We start from the raw sequence: 18629 nt of genomic DNA, 5'->3' as shown, positions 1-18629 counted from the left end.
GAAGGAGAAAGGAAAGGAAATGTAGACAGAAGAAACTTAAGTGTTCAGCCCTCAAAATATTACTTATTATGCCCCATTCAGTGTGTGTGTGTGTGTGTGTGTGTGTGTGTGTGTGTGTGTGTAAGGGCTCATGCTTTCTTTATAAAGGCCCAATGTGATCAGGTAGTATGAAGTCTGAGATGAAACAGGTTAATGAGGATAAGAAACGCAGGCCAATCATGTTGTGACTTTGACCATAGAAACACTTGACTGGACCTAGACAATAGCACTGACTTAGAACCCGTTGTGTACCTGTAGCAATTAATTAAAAGACCATTCCAGCTGCCCTCAGGAGCTTATACTCTAGTGAACAAGGCGGGCTGAAAGACACCGGTAAAAAGATAATGACAAGCCCCAACTACTAGAAACATCAATTTATGTACATGACCAGCTTTTGTTACAGCTGAACAAAGCCTGATACATGAAGGACTAATTAATCACGGAGGTTTTAAACACGTGCTCAGCTTCACATGCTTGTGTGTGTGCGTGCCCCCTCCTCCCCCCCCCCACACACACACACACACTAAGTCTGGACATTCACGTGGAGATACTACATTTTGAAGAGAATTCCAGAAGGGGAGAAGAAATGGGATTTTAGGAAAAGGACCAGGACTTAGTGATAGGCACCCAAATAATCCAGTGGATTGCAAGCTCCCTGAGGGCAGGGACCTGCCGGGCTTGTCCAGTTCCTAGTGCAGTGCCTTACACACAGTAAGCACTTTAAAATGTTTGTGAATGAATGAACAGAGAGGGGAGAAGGAGAGGGCCTGTTTGAAGGTAAGAGGGGATAAAAAAATAAAATAAAGAACATGGTAATTATTTCCTTAAGGAAGAGAGCATGATGAGTTCAGAGGTACAAAAAACACAAGACTATTGACCATTAACTGCTAATGCTGACGATGTGTGTCCCCTCAGATGAAGAGCTCGATCTAGAAGAGGATGAGAGTGGCACTGGACAAAAAAGAGGTATGAGAGCTTCCTGCATGTATAAGCCCTGGGTAGGACACGGGCTTCCGGCTGGAGAAAGCACCTTCCTTATATTCCAGGACTCACTAATTAAGAAGATCCTGGTGTGTCGACCTCAAAAGGCCCCAAATAAGATGACTGGAGAGGGAAATATCTTACCTCCAAAAGCCGCCACCCCATTCATTTTAATTAATGTTCCCAGAACAGTTAGGATTTATCGTAGAGAAGGAGGAAGCCAAGCCAGATATTTATTTTTTTCCTATCAGTATTTCTGAAATCAGTACAGGGGAAATAGAATTGCCTCATCTCGAAGAGATGGGAGGATTGAGAATGGGAAGAATGGAAATGTCCCCTCTCCGAGAGGCCCGGAGATTGCAAGTTCCGAGGGGAATGGGAATGTGTCAGACCTGAAAAGTGAGCGTGGGCTGAAGGATAGAATTGCTTGGTGATGCTGACTCCTGATGGCCCGGCTAGATTCCAGGCACATTTGGAAATGAATATGTAACAGGTTTGTTGAATACAAAATTGCGTCTTATTCATCTCGGCTGTTAACCGTGCTTCAGGCTGTTAGTGAGCCCATCCTTCCTAAGGTCAGGTGCCCCTCGAAAGCCTCCTTAAGTGGGCCGAGGACCTCCTCTGTCACCGTCAGTAAAGGAATGTGTGTTGCAAGGGCCACCTCAAGGACATCGCATTCCACCAGCAAAGCCTCAATGGTGGCTGGTTTTTTTTCTTAGAGATTCTGTGAGGCTTAAGCCTAGGCATTCTTTTCCTCTTCCCTTCCCTGCTCCCTCTCCAATTCTCTGTTCCGGTTTTTTTTTTTCCTCTTTCTCTTCTCTCTGCCTTTCCTTGTGCCTTTTCTTCTCTTCGTTACCCATTCAGCAAAACCCCTTTCCTCGGTTCATTCCCTACAAGAAAGCGAACATGTAACAGGTTTGGTGAAGGACCCAACTTCATAAATACCCAACTTCTCCCAAGGGGGGGAAGAGACAGCAAAGAGTCGTGTGCAAAGCAGGAGAGAAAGAAAGAACAGAGGCGAGCACCGTGCAGGAGTGTTAGTGTAGCTTCAAGTAAGCACCTCCTAACAACACATGGCTTAGTCCATTCTGAAACCTATCCCCCTACTGTTTTCCACTTGCCATACAGACTTCCAACCGAAAATCTGTTTCCTGACCCACCCATGCCCCATGTACGCCTTTTCTCCTCTAATTTCCATCACCGGAGCAGGAAGGAAACACTTCATGTGGACAGCGAGGGTGGGATAACTGGAAGCTTCCTATGGCCAACTTGATAGTGAACTTCGTTCAGGAAGCAGCAGGCTTCTGGCAAAAGTCTCAAAATTCCGTTTCAGACTCCTCCTTCATCTCACTTCCTCCTTCTGCCTCTCTTTATAAGGTTCTATTTGGGCAGCGGGGGGAGGGGGGACGGGGGGGGGGGGGCGTTGAGGGAGATTTATTTCCTGTTTCAGCAGCTATAATTCAAGTAGGGTTTTTGTTTTATATTAAAAAGAAAACCCTTTTGTTCTTCATGCTTCCTGCCTCCAAAATAGGTGTTGTTAATGTGTAGTGAGCTCTAAACATGTTTCTGTGGTTTATACTTCCCACCAGTTATAATGATTGGTGACTTGGTGATTAAAAAAACAGAGGAGGACTTCTCGCTCTCTCTGCAGAATCTGAGGCAGGAATTTTTATTAGTTGTGTTTACTTATTTATTTATTAAATTTATATAGTGCCTTTTCTCCCAAGGAGCTATAGCAACAGCAACACATACGTAACATCCAAATGTCTTCGCTTAGTGTTGTAACAGTTAAATATGAAGGTCCGGAGGCAGGGTAGGCAGCCACTGGAAGCCTGTAAAAGGCACGGAACTCTAGGACAATGTGAATTCCTGTGTAATAGACAAGCTACACAAGTTGGCCTCACGTAGTTTTACATGCTACACAAGTTTGGCTCAATTCGTTTTTTCTCAGGTGACACATGCCTTTTGAGCGGGGGGGGGGGGGGGGGACGTCTTTTCTCCTAAAAAATACTGTGGTTAGCAGGGTTACCTTTAAAATCCGTTTTCTCTACCATTCCAGGGATACTCCTTTCACCACCCCCCACCCCCCAATGCTGCGCTTTCCCCTAATGGAATTGCTAACATTTTTAAAGCCCAACTAGATCGTATCAGAAGAGGAGGGGAAAAGGAATTCAGTTTATCCTTATTGGGTGTTAATGACCCTGTAAGATGTAATTTCTTTTATTTTATTCTGTTACCTAGAAAATCTATCACAGCCTTGTAGTATTGATTGTCCAATCTATAAAGAGCTTGGTTTACAGCATGACTGTTAGTAACAGGGTTATTTTAATGAGTGACTCTTCAACACCTCAGATGTTCACTGAATTCTAACCCATCAGCCTAACAGGCTAACACTAAGTGTCTTCGGTGATGAGTTTATCTCCCTTTCCTATCATGAGAAGGCAATGTCCAGGTAACCAAAAATAAAGCTCATTCTGTGTTGTTTATATGAAAACTACTGGCCATTTGCTTGGGTATGCCATGTCAAATAAAAAGCAGGGATGGACCCCTAGCCGGTTTGGCTCAGTGGTCGGCCTACAGACCAGAGGGTCCCGGGTTCAATTCCGGTCAAGGGCACATACCTTGGTTGTAGGCTCCTCCCCTGCCTGGGCCCTGGTCTGGGCTCATGCAGGAGGCAACCAATTGACATGTTTCTCCCACATCGTTGTTTCTTTCTATCTTTCCCTCTCTTTTTCACTCTCCTTAAAAATCAATGGAAAAATATCCTCAGGTGAGGATTAACAAAAATCTATATATATAAAAGCCTAATGTGCAAATTGTTCCCTCGGGAGTTTAACCAGGAGACCGGGAGTTCAATCTCTCGCTATGACGTGCACTGACCACAAGGGGGCAGTGCAGAATGAAGGAAGGCCCTGGCCAACAGACAACAGCCTGGGAAGGAAGGCTCTGGCCAGCAGCTGGAAGGCCCCAATCAGCCCTGATCACTGGCCAGGCCTAGGGACCCTACCCGTGCATGAATTTCGTGCACCAGGCCTCTAGTAATAATAATAATAAATAAAAAGCAGAGACAGCAACACAAATCATCCTTAGATGCATCAAACCTCTGACCGAGGGAGATCTTGAAACAGTTTATTTTCACTCTGAAATTGTGGGTGAACTCAGCCAAAAAGGAGCCCATGTTTAGTAGTTTCTGCAGCGTAGAAAAATGGTCGCTGATGAGCATTCCATCCCTGAGGCATTCTGTCCACTTTGGTGCCCGCCAATGGGGTGAACTATTACACAAAAGAAACAGAGGGACGCCACAGAGGTATTTGCAGCTCTTACTTTCTGAAACTTATTTCCCAAGACCAAACATGAGTTAATGATCAGCCCAATAAAAGGAGCACGGGAGATGAGAATCTAGATCTGTGCGTGTTCTCACTTCGAGATCATAGTTACAACATTAAGGATCATAACTTCAAAAGTCAAGATTAAAGAGCTATAAAACCAAGCAAATGGTATGGGTCAGTTGCTCTTCCTGTTCTGACGTCATAGTCAATGAGCTTGGCACATTTTTTCATGCGTTTCCTTCTGAATTAGTTAATGTGGTATCAGACTGAGACTGCTTTAATGGACTGAACACAGTGGCCTTTTCAAGTCCTTTCCAACGGGCCACTGCTTTGGCCTTCTTTGTCCAAGTCCTACCAACCCAGGCTCTAGCAAGGACTGGCTTTCCGTGTCTTCTCATTCTCTTTCTCTTTTCTATAATTCGTTACGTAGTTGGACCCAATGCCAGGCCTTGTTGGCACAGTCCTTTTGCTCATCGAGGGAATGTGGACACACGCTCACCTGCCTTGAGCCCCTTTCTCTTGGTCAAAGCTTGAGTTCTGGAACTACCCAATGTCCCCCAAACAACAGCCCAAGGTGACGTATGAACTCTGGAAGGAACAGAGTCACGTTCTGTTGTCCCTGAGGAAGGCTTGAGGCAGAAAGGTGTCCTGGTCCTTTCACCTTAGAACTCCCCACATCATAGAGGCTCATTTCCATTACCGGAGAACTTACTATCACTGGCTCTAAAGAACTTGGTGTGGAATGACACATGCTTTGCAGTAACTACCTAGAAAAGAGAGAAAAACAATATTTTTTTAACTTGGTCTGTTGCTTTTTTTTTTTCTATGACATTTTGTTTACTGGAGCTTAGCTTCTCTTACGTGAGATAAAGAAAATAAGATGCTGCCACCCCCCCCCCCCCTTATTTTTCTCTAGTAAAATTCCTCAGCTCTGCTAGCAATTTAAAAGCCGTGATCATACCCATTAGCTTCTCCATCATTGTAATTGTTGTTAATTGTTATAACTGTTTTAGTTATTAGTGTTGTCATTATTGCTCTAGGTCCTCTGTCTGTTTTATGCTGAATATATTAGTGCTTTGCTTTTGAATTACCAGGCTTTATTTAGTGCAGAGTTACTTTTTTTTTTTTTTAGAGGTATTGAGAAATACTGGCATTAAGCTTTATTCTTTTGTTTTTCATTCCAAATGGACAGACTGGGGAAAAAAATAATTAGATGGAATAATGTCCTCAAAATGAGAATGAGGATGTTTTGAATTAATTAAGTGGTCAGAATGCTGCACCATTTCTGATCTCAGAGTGCTGCCTCCCCGGCTGGATGGTAGGCCTGAGGGCAAGGACCAAATGTGGCCAATGTGGAATTCCCAGCATCTAGCATAGTCCCTAGCACTTAGTAGGTGCTGTGTACATGGTTGTTGAATGCTGAGGAATGAATGCAGTGAAGTTGTGTACACTCTTATGCATGAATGCAAACCACACATATGTTATACATGGAGTTTGCAATAGTAAGTCCAATCTTGTCCAGTTAAGGTGTTCCTTCTCCCTGATTTCCTTAATGCCAGAATACTTCTGTCCAAATAGCAAGTCTAACCTTTTCCTCATGTTTAGCCTTTCATTCTGCTTATTTTTCAGAGCTTTTTTTTTTTTTTTTTTTTTTTTTTTTTTTTTTTTTTTTTTTGTCATGGTTCTGATGATTCCAGTTCTTGGACGAGGCTGACCTATCTCTTGGATTCCTGAGCTCTATCTTCTTTTGGCCTTCAGCTTATAAAGAACTGAAGGCATTTTCTATCTTTTCTTTTTTTCTTGGAAGATTTTCCTTTTCCTCCTAACTTCTTCCTTTCTCTGATCTATTGTGCTTTTAGAATAGGTCTTTTTTCAGGTGTTCTCCCCAGATGCCTTATATCCTCAATATCAAATCTTCTTTTTTTCTTTTTTTTTCCTTTTCTTTTTTTTTACATATATACCCAAAAGGCACTCATGGTCTTAGGCACTATCCCACATCCAGGGATGTGGGGAGCAATACCCTGCAATGACCATCTGCTAGGCCAGAAAAAGCCAAGGTAATGTTGTCAGTCTTACCATTTGGATATATCATTGTTTTAAAAATCTACTTTTATAAATTTTCTCTTCCATGTTATATTGATGTCAGTATACTTTTTATCCCTAAATTTAGTCAAACTCTCTGGGTGATTAATCAACTCCATTCCAACTGCTTTCACTTTTCAGGGACTGATATTTCTCTATTATTTCATGCACTGATACCCAAGTAATATATACCTTGTCCTTTCAATAGTTAGCATTTTTATCCCAAAGTATTGTTTCTTCCAAAAATATTCCTAACTGTGGCAGAATATTTCCAGCGTAGTTGTCTTCTTTGCTGCCCTCTGTTGTCTACTGCATATACAAGCCATTTTCTGTGTAAAGATCACATGCCTGAGTTTCTATATGGTTAACATTTTTACTTCTGTTTGTAATATCTGAGTCTTAACTAAATAGCTCTGTACCACCTCTGTTTTTGTGTGCTTTAAGCTTCCTACTAAAGTTCTTTTGCAGAGACATATATAGGGATGTTGTTCCCCTGTGCCTTTATTTTTTGAATTGCTCATAAGTTAATAACAAGCAGAAAAAGAGGAAATATAGCCAGGGCCTCTGTCCCCTCCACTGCCCCACATCTATTCCCACCCTCAGCGACTAGCACCATTACTCCTCAAGGGAGGGTCAAGGCAAATGAAGGGAAAGATGGAAACTGGTAAAAGAGGGTCCCCAAAAATCACTTAAATTTTAATTAAAACCCAGGACTCCTGATAGGAATTTCACCTTTGATAGGTGCTTTGCTTAAAGCGCTCATAGATAGCATCCTAAGGAACGGGGAGCATTGCCACATTATCCCTGGTCTAGTGGGTATTAGCTCTCCTGCCATTCAAATCCCCAGATCCTCTCCCACTTTGTACTCTAGTGTTTAACCTTTCCGGGTAGAAGAAGATCAATACAAATTCTTCATTGTTAAGAATCGATGGCTGTCCTGTGGCATCACTGCCATCTAGTCTTGCTGAGAAGCTCAGTAAATCTCTCCAGCTGCTTCTAAAGCTTGGTTTGTCGTCTTGAGTTGCTTTCATTTTTAATGCAGATCACTTTGGTTTCTGTTCCCCTGAGGGCTTGCAGATAAATCTTGGCAGACATGTTCAGGATCTACAAATGAGATGCTGGAAAAGGGCCAGCCCACCCAGAATTTAGTTGTAATGGATGAGACACCCCCTTGGTTCCACTTAAAGACTGAGCTATTTGTTTCCGTATTTATTGGTGATTGCCTCATATAGTACCTGGGTGGGAAGTGTCCAGGATGAAGTTCCTCTGTAACAGAGGAGGCCAACATGTGAGACTGTGATGCAGACACATGCTGGTTGACTCAGCCTCTCTTGTAAATAGGAAGTCAGAGACTTACCCCATTCCTTCAAATGCATAATGAAGAGAAGCACTGATGGTGTAGACGCCCTGGATCAAGAAAGTCTAGCAGGAAATCTCTTTGTGCTGCTTACGTACAAGCCAAGTGAAAAATTACCTGCCTGGTTTTCTTTTGTTAATAAATGAATATATTTATCATATTATTGAACAGCATCCGACTAAGGGTGATCTGTAAATATTTAATGTTAGTTAATGATCTCCCTCTCCCACAGTCCTGTGCTCATGCTGAGTTTTTAGCTGTATCTCATCCCAGCCACCCTGAATCTTAGGTTTCCTAGGGGCAATATAGAATCCTGGTTTCCATTTGCAGCAAAAATGTGGGCTCTATGGTTAACTTTGATTTCTCCTCTCTTTGATCAGTGGACTATGCCAGTTATTACCAGGGCTTATGGGATTGCCATGGTGACCAGCCAGACGAACTATCCTTCCAGCGGGGTGACCTCATCCGCATTCTGAGCAAGGTAAAGACATAGAGGGTGGGGCTTGGATCAAAAGTTTATTTTTTCACTCTTGATGATGTAGTCACTATAACCAGAATTATTCCATGTCATACACTTCTCCTGTGTGTATTACATGGTTGCCTCACACATAAATTCCCATTGATTTATAATTCTTAGGGAAATTTTTAATTGAAAATTCAGACCCAGAAACCAATTTTCAAGTTTAAAAATACAACAAGGTAGACATAATACTAAAACTATGCCAATCAAAATTTGATCTTTTTAGGGTCTTGTGATATTTAAAAGGTCATTACTATGTACATAATTTATTATCATATAATACTCTTAAAAACATTCTGGATAGATCAGATGCCTTGTTTCATTTATAGATAAACAAGACTGTAATATAATTATGTATAGAGGGAGGAGTCAGAGCTAGCTAGCTCAATTGGTTTGAGCAAGTGCTGATAAGACCAAGATAGTGACTCAAACCCCACAAGGGCCAGCTAACTTTATTCTCTTCCTCAGTCACAAAGTTAACCTCTAGCCCCAGCTAATCATCTCACAAATAGTGTTGCTGATCACAAAAGAATTGGGGGAGAAAAAAGGACAGATTATTATAGATCCATCACCTATGTGAAAAAGATTCAGAACTGATGGGCTACAGAGGAATCAGTAGCATTATCTTTGTAATGAAATACTACACATTCTGTATAAGTGGACTAAGGAATAGGTCCCTGAAAAAAAAAAAAAACTTATTAAAAAGTTCTTTCTCTTGCCCTGGCTAGTGTGGCTCAGTTGGTTAAAGTGTCATCCTATACACCAAAAGGTGGTAGGTTTGATTCAGAGCACATACCCAGGTTGTGGGTTTAATCCCCAGTTGATGTTTCTCTCTCTCAAATCAATAATTTTTAAATGTTTGTTGTTGTTTTTTACAAAGTTCTCTCTCTCTCTCTCTCTCTCTCTCTCTCTCTCTTTCTCTCTCTCTCTCTCTCTCTCTTTCTCGGTCAATCAAGATCTACAAACAAGTTTTTGAAATAGGCACAATTTGCTCTTTAATTGATGAGTATGTGGATTCCATAAAGCAATACTGAAAACCCACTGTGTCACTAACCCATCATTTGCTGTTTATCTAAAGGTTTGTCTCAATTTAAATATACCATAAGCTCCTTAGGAAACACCAGGGCTGACCCAAGATACCTTTCAGTGGTTCCCACGAGTGCCCTCTGACCCAGGACCAAATTCAGACCTCACTCTTTTCAAGAGAGTATAGGAGGCCTGCAAGAGCCCTGCTGAGTGAGATCACAATCTTCTAGCAATTTCTTCCAGAGTCCTAATTCACCACCACCCTGGTGCCATTCCCGTGCAGCTCTAATACACCAAGAATAAATTGGAAGCAAAGAAGGGAGTGGACATTGGCCTGATTGGTATTTCAAATGCCCGAAAGCGAGGTTTGCGTGTAATAGAATTTGTGTACATTACCACGCTGGCATTATAGGGGTAATCGAGTTATCCACTCAGGTGTGACCAGGCCTCTGTTTGCCCAGAGCCTGCAGGTGAATAAATTAACTGTTTACATTGTCTGAGGTGCCTGCAGCAGGAGGTGGGAGAACAGAGCCAGACTGTCTGCTGGCCTTCTCTCCCGGTCATGATTATTTTGTTTGTTTTGCATGTCTTTTGCCTTTGTTAATGGCTTCTCACTGGGGGTTCTTTTCCTCCATTTAGAAGTGGCTGTGTGGTGACTTGCCCAGCAGTAAGGAGCTGTCTGTAGTTACCATGGCTGTTGTGTTTTTAAGAGATACCAAAGAACCTGGGAACCTCCCCATCCGTGTTTCTTTTTAACCAATCTTCCTTCCCTTCCTCCATTAATAAAAGCTAATCCTGCCCTAACCAGTTTGGCTCAGTGGATAGAGCATCAGCCTGCGGACTGAAGGGTCCCAGGTTCGATTCCAGTCAAGGGCATGTACCTTGGTTGCAGGAGGCAGCTGATCGATGTTTCTCTCTCATTGATATTTCTAACTCTCTATCCCTCCCCCTTCCTCTCTGTAAAAAATCAATAAAATATTTTTTTAAATAAATAAATAAAAATAAATAAAAATAAAAGCTAATCCTATCTAATAAAGAGGGAATGTGCTAATTGACCATCACTCCATCACAAAGATGGCTGCACCCACAGCTGAGGCCAAGTTCCCATAAGAAGCCTTAACGAGCAATCAGCAGGGACCTGAGGCTACACCCCCCTCCTGCTGCTGGGCCAGAGGACCTGAGGCTGGCGGGGCTTGACGGGGGACCTCAAGGCATGACCTCCACCCCAGTCTGGGCTGGGGGACCTCAGGCCACGCCCCCCATCCTGGCGCCGGGCCAGGGGACCTGAGGCTATGCCCCCATCCCAGCAGGGCTTGACAAGGGTGCGACTGGCGGGTCTGGATCTAGTCCAATGCGGGTGGGGGGGCCGTCCAGGTCTGGGTCTCACACAATTTTGAGGAGCATGTGGGTGGGCAGGGACTTGACTCTGGGTCCCGTGGTGTGCCCCAGACTCTGACAGAAGGAAGGTTTTCATATACATTTTACTAATTTTCTTTCATCTTTGACACTTCTATTATAGAGAAAGGCAAATAGCAATATTAAATTATTTCCTCTAATTAATCCCCTTTTTTTAAAAAAAATATATTTTATTGATTTTTTACAGAGAGGAAGAGAGAGGGATAGAGAGTTAGAAACATCAATGAGAGAGAAACATCGATCAGCTGCCTCTTGCACACCCCCTACTGGGGATGTGCCCGCAACCAAGGTACATGCCCTTGACCGGAATCGAACCTGGGACCCTTGAGTCCGCAGGCCGACGCTCTATCCACTGAGCCAAACCGGTTTCGGCTAATCCCCTTTTAATGTGCACGAATTTCGTGCACCAGGTCACTAGTATATCATAATTTAATTTGGTGAGAATACCTTGCTACCCTGGTTCTATCAGGCTTCCTTCTCCATCTCTGGAAGGTCATGAGTCCATTTCATCCCTCACCATTGTAGTAGCACATTTCTTTCCACAAAATCCACACCAGCTGCCTCCCTTCTATCTCCATGTTGCTAATTTCTGCACGGCAGAGGAGGAAATGAGAAACTAGAAGCTCAACTGAAGTTTCCCTCATAAAGCTTCATTCCCGTTAACATTGGCTTAGGGAGCCTTTCGGATTGAATTTACCTTTATTATATGACCTAACTCAATAAGAGTCCTTGGACAGGAAGGCACCTTAAAAAGGCCACCCTATCCATTCCCTTGCTTCTTAAGAAACCCAAATTAACGGATTCAGACAGATAGAAAAGGAGATTCCACTACCGTTCCCAATTGTCTGTCTACTCAGGTGTTCGGTAATTCCTTATCTCTGGAATTTTCTCCCATGTGGATCCTAAACTCATTCCACTTTAGCCCTAGCTGGCTTCCTTTGTTGGAGTCAGTTACAGTCTGCAGCCTGGAGGAACAAAATGGACCCAAGTTGAGCTTAGTCCAGAAAAACAGTTCTAGAAATCTCCATTTTACTTTCTCTCTGGCCAGTAGAACCTGTGTCAGGCAGGAAAGGCCAGCTGTTTAGGAACCTGAATACGTCTATTTCCCTGAGAAATACAAGACAAGAAAGACTCAACCGGGTGCAGCTTAGCTAACCTAGACCAGTTTCCTTAGCTGTGAAATGAGGGAGTTCTGATGGATGACCTCTGAGGTTCCTTTCACCTCAAACATTACCTGATACTGCAAAACCACTAAAGAAATTCCACACCAAAAAAAATGCATTTATTCAGATTAAGTGAACAAACATTTCCAATTATGAGCTCTTTTGTTTTTGGCCATCATAAATGTATCTGGTTCCCCACCCCCTCTCATTATATGATAAAAGAAATATTTTGAAGGGGATGGGTGGATGACAGAAATGGCCCCAGGACAGGGAAGTGAGTTGGAAGTGAGGGGGGGAGGGTGGTGTGGGGAGGGAGAGAGATACAGCTTTATTCTTAGGGTCATGCTGCCCCCTACTGTTTCTTAATAATTGCCCACATATGACCCAACCTTGAATCCTAGAATCCTAGGGCCAGGGGAGGTTGTTAGGACCTAGAGCCTTAGGGCAGGAAGGATCCAAAGAGTTATTTACTCTTTTAAAAAATTAAAAAATAAAAATCCAGAGAGGATGACTGACTGGGTAAGAAAGATGTACCCCATAGATAACCAAATGCCCAGTCACCTGTTCTATTCTTAGGGACGCAAGTCGGTAGCCGATGGGTTACTTGTGTGGCCTTGAGCAAAGTCACATAATCTGGTTACTCCTCAGTCTCCCCATCTGTAAAAATTGGGCTAATTTCTATTCATAGGGTATTGTGACGCTTACATTAGAGAATTTGTGTAAAGAAGTGCCTGTCATCTAGGAAGCGGTAACTATCCACCCCCCTTTTCCACTAACAAACTTTTTGGGTCAATGTTGGATACAAACTAGCAGTTCAATAAACTATTGGTGACCTGAGAGAGGAAAAAAGGTAGCCTGTCCTGCTAAGATCCCTTCATGGAGATGCTCAAAAGCACAAAAAAAATCCACCATGTCATTTCTGGTCTGAGATTTCATCCCTGACAGAATTGCTCAAACTTCTCCTTTGAGGAGAGGCCGGAGCCATGTATCCAAGCTCTGAAACAGTGGCCAGTGGCATAGTCAGCAGGACTCCCGCTGACCCACCCCTAACACATCCATACCGTCCTCAGCCCCATGCCGTTTCATGCCCACTTAATCCACTGAGTTCCAATTTGGGCCTTAAAATATATTAAAGGGAGATGTTAATAACAAAGCAGATCTGTGCACCCAGCGATGGTGACGTTCCCTCATTCCTTTCGGACCCAGTTAGTTCTGAATAGCTCTTTCCGACGACGCAGGGACTGAGCTCAGCTTCCGCCCGGTGCAGGGGCGCAGCTCAGGCCACAGCGGGGTGTCTAGCGCTCTTCAGTGCCTCCAGATTGTGGCGCTTGTGCAGGTTCCCTCATACGTAACCGATGGCTCCTGAGAGCCTGCCTCTCGTAAATTACTTCCCACGATGCCTGCGACCATGGCAGAATTCAAGTTTGAATAGAGCAGGAAAAAAGGTGTTTGAAAGGCCTGTTCACTCAGCTGCATTTTAATTTCCTTTTCAATCTTGTCCCAATTAATTTCACAGAATTAATCTCACAGAAGCAACTCGGCAGCATTGAGGCTGCGGTTTTAGTGTGGCGGTCGCTCTGCCTGAACATGAAATAGGAGCTAATATAAAAATCCATCTGCTGTGTTTGAAATACATGCCGGCTGCTGCTCAGTCCTGTCTGACATTCCAAACATCAACAGCGGGGAAAAGTGATTTGGGGGTTAGTGGCCATCAGTACTTGGCAGGGGTTCAACAACAGGTGTACTCCAAAACTCCATTCAGCCTGGGCACCAGGCATGACAGGGCAGGTGCTGAATCACCCTCCGTGCAGTAACGCTGTGTTCTGGCTTCGTTTCTCTTATGTGGGGATCGCAAGGCCCTTCTGTGGACCAGCTCCGCGATGGGCATTTATTGTCAGTGGGGGAAGGGGCGGTAAGAAGCCTCTATTTGGATAAGACAAGTCACAGGTCCAGCTTTCAGAGACGTGACTCTGTCTTCCTGGCTCCAAGGTCTCTCGCCATAGTACCCTTTTCCTAAGTAATAAAAATGCTTGTTGCACTATGCAAGATAACTTACATGCCCATTTAAAAACTAAGCCTCCTTTTCCGGAAGTCGTATATAGTGGTGACGTGAGCTGTCCAGCAGATAAGGGTGAATTAAAGAGAGGACGAGAGAGAAACTCCTTCTCAATTGACTAGAAAGGACAGGAGGTCCCAGAATGATGTCTTGCATTTAAGGTAAACCAAGTCAGCAGGCTGCATCTCTTGGGCTTACGTTGTGTGCTTCATGAGTTGGCCTTAGGCTCCTCCCAAGATTTGTCCAGCTACTTATTCCCATGGAAATCAGCCTTGCGGCAACAGGTTGGGCACCACATAAGGTTTATACTTACATGGCAGCTTCGCTGGGGTGGGAAGACACTCTTGTGGCCCAAACTCACCCACTTTGGTTGTCTTCTCTGCTGGTGCAGTTGATATGGAAACAGGGACTCTCATAGGCAAGGCCAAGTTTCACATCTAACTCATGATGCTGTGAGATGGCCATGGGCTTTATGTGGACGAGGGTGGACTGATTTTGTCACCCTGAGTGACATTTAGCTTCCGGCACTGGGTTGGAGCTACTTGAACTCAGGCCGAATCCTAGCTCCAACCCCAGCTCCTAGTGATCCGAATGCAGCAGGCCTGTTCCCAGCACACCTGGTCTATGTTAACAAAACTCCCTGTGTGTTATAATGGGATTTTGAAAGCTCAGTGTTCTCCACCTACTCCCTCCAAGGACTACTTAAAGAGCGTAGACCTTTTCCCTCCCTTGACCCCCAGCCCCCTCCAAAAGAGATTTGTATGTTGTAAAAATTATCTGAACGCAGCAATACTTCCTCTTTAAGTGTGCTTAGTTGAATGTGGCAAGAACCCTCATAAAAACAGATAAGTTAATTCCTTCAATTGCTTTAAATGAAGGGGTGTGTGGGCGTGTGTTTTGTTTTGTTTTGTTTTTAATTTCAGGGCTCTGAGGGAAAGGAGGTGTTTGGTGACATCTAGTGTCCATTTAGGACTTCCTCAGGCACCATTAGCCTCTGCTTGGCAGAGTGGGGGATGGGTGAGGTTATTTGGGAGGTAACCCGTGGGTAGTAAGTAGGGAGAATATAGGCCTGGGGGCTGGCTGCCCAAACAGTGTGATGAAACTGATCAATGCTTGTCAAAGAGCTATTATTCACCTCTGACCTAAGCAAAGGGGGCGGGGAAGGGGGATACCGTCGGAAAATATCTGTTCTTATTTATGATGATAAGACAGAGAAGCAGAAGCTGTCCCCACCACCCCATTTCATGTTAACAAGCAGGTCAACCCTGTGCTGTGATGACGAAGATGATGATGATGATGGTGTTCTCTCTCATTAATAACCCCTATGGGAGGCTATAGAGTTAGGAGGATGGGAATGGGATTTGGGGTCAGCTGGAAGGCAACGGTCATACACCGGTCAAATTCAGTAGAGGCCATTCCTTTCCCCCAGACAGGAACCAATCGTCTAGAACAAACCCTGGCAGCCTCATTCCTTCCAGGTAATTTTTATAAATGAGGGGACACCCATTCCAAGAGAGGACAAAAGGGAGAGGGTGTTTGTGTGTGTGTGTGTGTGTGTGTGTGTGTGTGTGTGTGCAGATGCATGCATATAAACCTGCTAATAAGAGTCCAAACTGCATATCCACTGTATCCTCCAAACCTAGCCATTTATTATAAAACCCATTTATTTAAAAAAAGAATAAAATTGGCATTTTGCACTTTAATCTCCTTACTCCTAAACTGTCGTCCTGGATGGGACCTTTCACTTTCTACACACACACACACACACACACACACACTCACACACCTTTCAGTCAGGTGGAAAGTCCTAGATCAAATAATTAACTGAGGCCCCGACAGAAATGTTTACCTAGAACCATATAAGCCATGGCAGGTTTAGGTTAATGCTCAGAATAGCCCGATGCTTTACAAACTCCAGTGTAAAAAAAAAAATCCAGCCATTTATTTTGCAGTGAATTTATAACAAGTGCTGTTAAAGTCTTCGTCTTTTGACAGAGGTAATAATAAATTCACTGTTAAAGACGGTAGTTTAATTCCTTATACCTCCAATACTGCACAGAATAAACCATATTCATCACTGAGTAATTTTTTACCACATAAATCTTTAAAACTAACCGGTGAAGGCTGTTGAGGCTGAAATATTGTGAATTTATTAGATATGCCCATGTAGTATTGGATTCAGAGGTTTCCATTCGAATATATTATGGGGAAAATTTGTGTCTTTAACGGTGACATTCCCTCCATTTCCCACTGCCAGTATTATAACAAGCAGCTCCTCCAGCGTCAACTGCACGTTTATTAGACAGAGATTTAGTAATAAACTCCTCACTAATCTGCCAGAGAGGCCGCATGACATTTCGGTGAGATGCTCTATTTAAACGGAGTCACAAAAGCTTTGTTTCTGTGTAATTATTTTCTCAAAAGGAACTCAGCCTCCCCAAACCTCTGCCTGCCAGTGTTTCTTGGTGGTGTATGCATTCAGCTCTCCAACCAAACTAGCAAAATATTGAAGCAAATTATAACCTCATTGCAAATGAGGTTATAGGATTAGCAATGAGGGGTTTGGGGTAATTGGTGAGAACACAGAAAAGCTGGAATTAGCAGACATTGCCAGACGTATGGTATTTAAGGCTAATAAAAAGAGTATATTGCTTATCAAACGAGAAATAAGACAATGGTTTCAGAAAACTTGTTCTTTAAAATCTTTCATCCTGACATATGACACAGTAATGATACAATTACATGCTCAGAGTTGAACAAAAATCTTTTTACGCTACCATATTAATTTTGAGTGAAAATCTGTGCCTGTTAGATGATAATATTCTGAGCCTTTCTTATGATTTGCTAGTGACGTGACATTTAAACTAACCAACTGATTATATCAAATTGTAACACCCTCTCCAGCTTCATTAAGGAAACATTAATATTGCTAGAATGAAAAATATATTTTCTTTTAGATGCAGAAATGTGCATCATCTTTTTAGCAAAGAGCTTCAGCGGCTTCTCTCTTCCCACTAATATTTTGTATTTGGGGAAGGGTTCCAGATACAAAAAACTTCCAAGGAGCACTGAACTTGAAGATATTTTAAAAAATAAAATACAATAGGTTTCTAACTGTTAAACAAAGGAGAAAAATCTCCTGGCAATGCAAGACTGCAGCACATCAGAATAATTATGAAAAGACAGACCCGGCTAGAAAGATAAGCATAATACCAGCAATTAATATTCAGCATTCACATTATAGTCAAGAGGCTGTGTTTTTCTTTGTGATGTGGCTCATAAGCTAAGAGTGTTGGGAGCCAGACTCAGCTCTGTCTTCTTTTTGTGCGTGAGGATTAAGGAGGAAAAAAACAGCAACAACAACCCTGCTCCATCTGTAAATGAACAAACATCTTGATTTTATAGCTATTTGCTCTGTAAAACTGAGGAATGAAACAAAAATTACTGGATGCCTAAGTAACACTTTAATTCTGAATTCATTTAGGCGGTAGCTATGTAGTTGTCACAAACCATAATGCAGTATTTAATTAAAATAACAGAAGTGCATCTAGACATGTCCTGGGGTAGCTATCACCAAATTATAGTCTATGCCACCCGTATTTTATTTATGAAATGGCAGATTCTAAGGTGCAAAGAGGCTGATTCAAAAGCATAAACATTTTAAACCTGCATCTTTAGAAAGGCTTTTTTTTTTTTTTCCTGCTGCGTCTTTAAATTTTTTTTCCTTCTTTTTTCACTGGGATTGTTTGGATGTCCATAAATATCTCTCTTTCTAACTCTCGCTTTTCAACTATTGACCTCCTGAGTCTTCTAACTGTGAAATCCCCCGTCTGTTGTCATGGAAAGGCGTGTGAGGTATCACAGGAGCCACCGCAAGCGTGGGACATCTTAACGGAACCTGGGAGTGGATTCCGAGAGGATAGGAAAAGAAGCAAACCCTTTTCAGGCTCGGCGTGCTCGTTCCCATACAATCTGCCTTACACTTTTCCCCCCACCCATAAATACCAGCTGCCGCTTACAGGCTCGCTTGCTCTACTTGGTGGATGTTCGCATGTAGACATACCGCTCTTTTTCATAAATGCTTAGCATCTATCTTACACGCACCCACCATCCATCTCCTCGTTCACATTGACTGTCCCATCCAGCTCCTTGTCTGCAGAATTATGTTCAGCAAGGTCCCGGTTTATAGGAAATAAATAATGAAAATGGAATGGACTGCGAAAGATAATCGAAACATTCAAATTGTTATTTTTCACTGTACTTTCCGCAAACAGAGCATCTATAAACACCTAGCAAAGGTGCTGGCTGGTTCCGAAAAAGCAGCACCTTATGGAACGCGCTGACCCAGGGGGTCTCTATACGGTATCTTTCCTGTCCTGTCTCTCTTGCTTTTTGATATTCCAAGATCGTGCCATTTTTAAATGGTAAATGATGTGGTGTTGTTTTCATTCTTTCTGCTTAATACTCATCCTGTCTATAATGATGTTTCTGTCATCGTTGATCCTCTATAAAGTAATCCTAAGAATTATAAAATAGAAACAAAATTGCAATCACCGTTTTAAAGAAAATAGCCCCTGCAATTATCGTATAAATATATTCCAATAATAGTATCATTTGATCACAGCCTGATCCTACAGCTCGGTTCTTTTGGAGAAAGGGT

General features: G+C 42.9%; 1 protein-coding gene across 2 annotated transcripts in view; it reads left to right on the top strand.

Moving 5' to 3' along the window:
- Positions 1–18629, top strand: part of SKAP1 (src kinase associated phosphoprotein 1) — a 317213-nt gene that overhangs the window by 286677 nt on the left and 11907 nt on the right. For both annotated transcript variants that reach the window (XM_079799085.1, XM_079799086.1), the window contains 2 exons: positions 955–1005; positions 8169–8269. In XM_079799085.1, the coding sequence (XP_079655211.1) occupies positions 955–1005; positions 8169–8269 (152 nt within the window). The remainder of the gene's footprint in view (positions 1–954; positions 1006–8168; positions 8270–18629) is intronic.

Source organism: Cnephaeus nilssonii (assembly GCF_951640355.1).
Source record: "Cnephaeus nilssonii genome assembly, chromosome: 19".
NCBI lineage: Eukaryota > Metazoa > Chordata > Mammalia > Chiroptera > Vespertilionidae > Cnephaeus > Cnephaeus nilssonii.
Note: the sequence above shows the minus strand (reverse complement) of the source record. Positions and strands in the feature narration are given on the sequence as shown.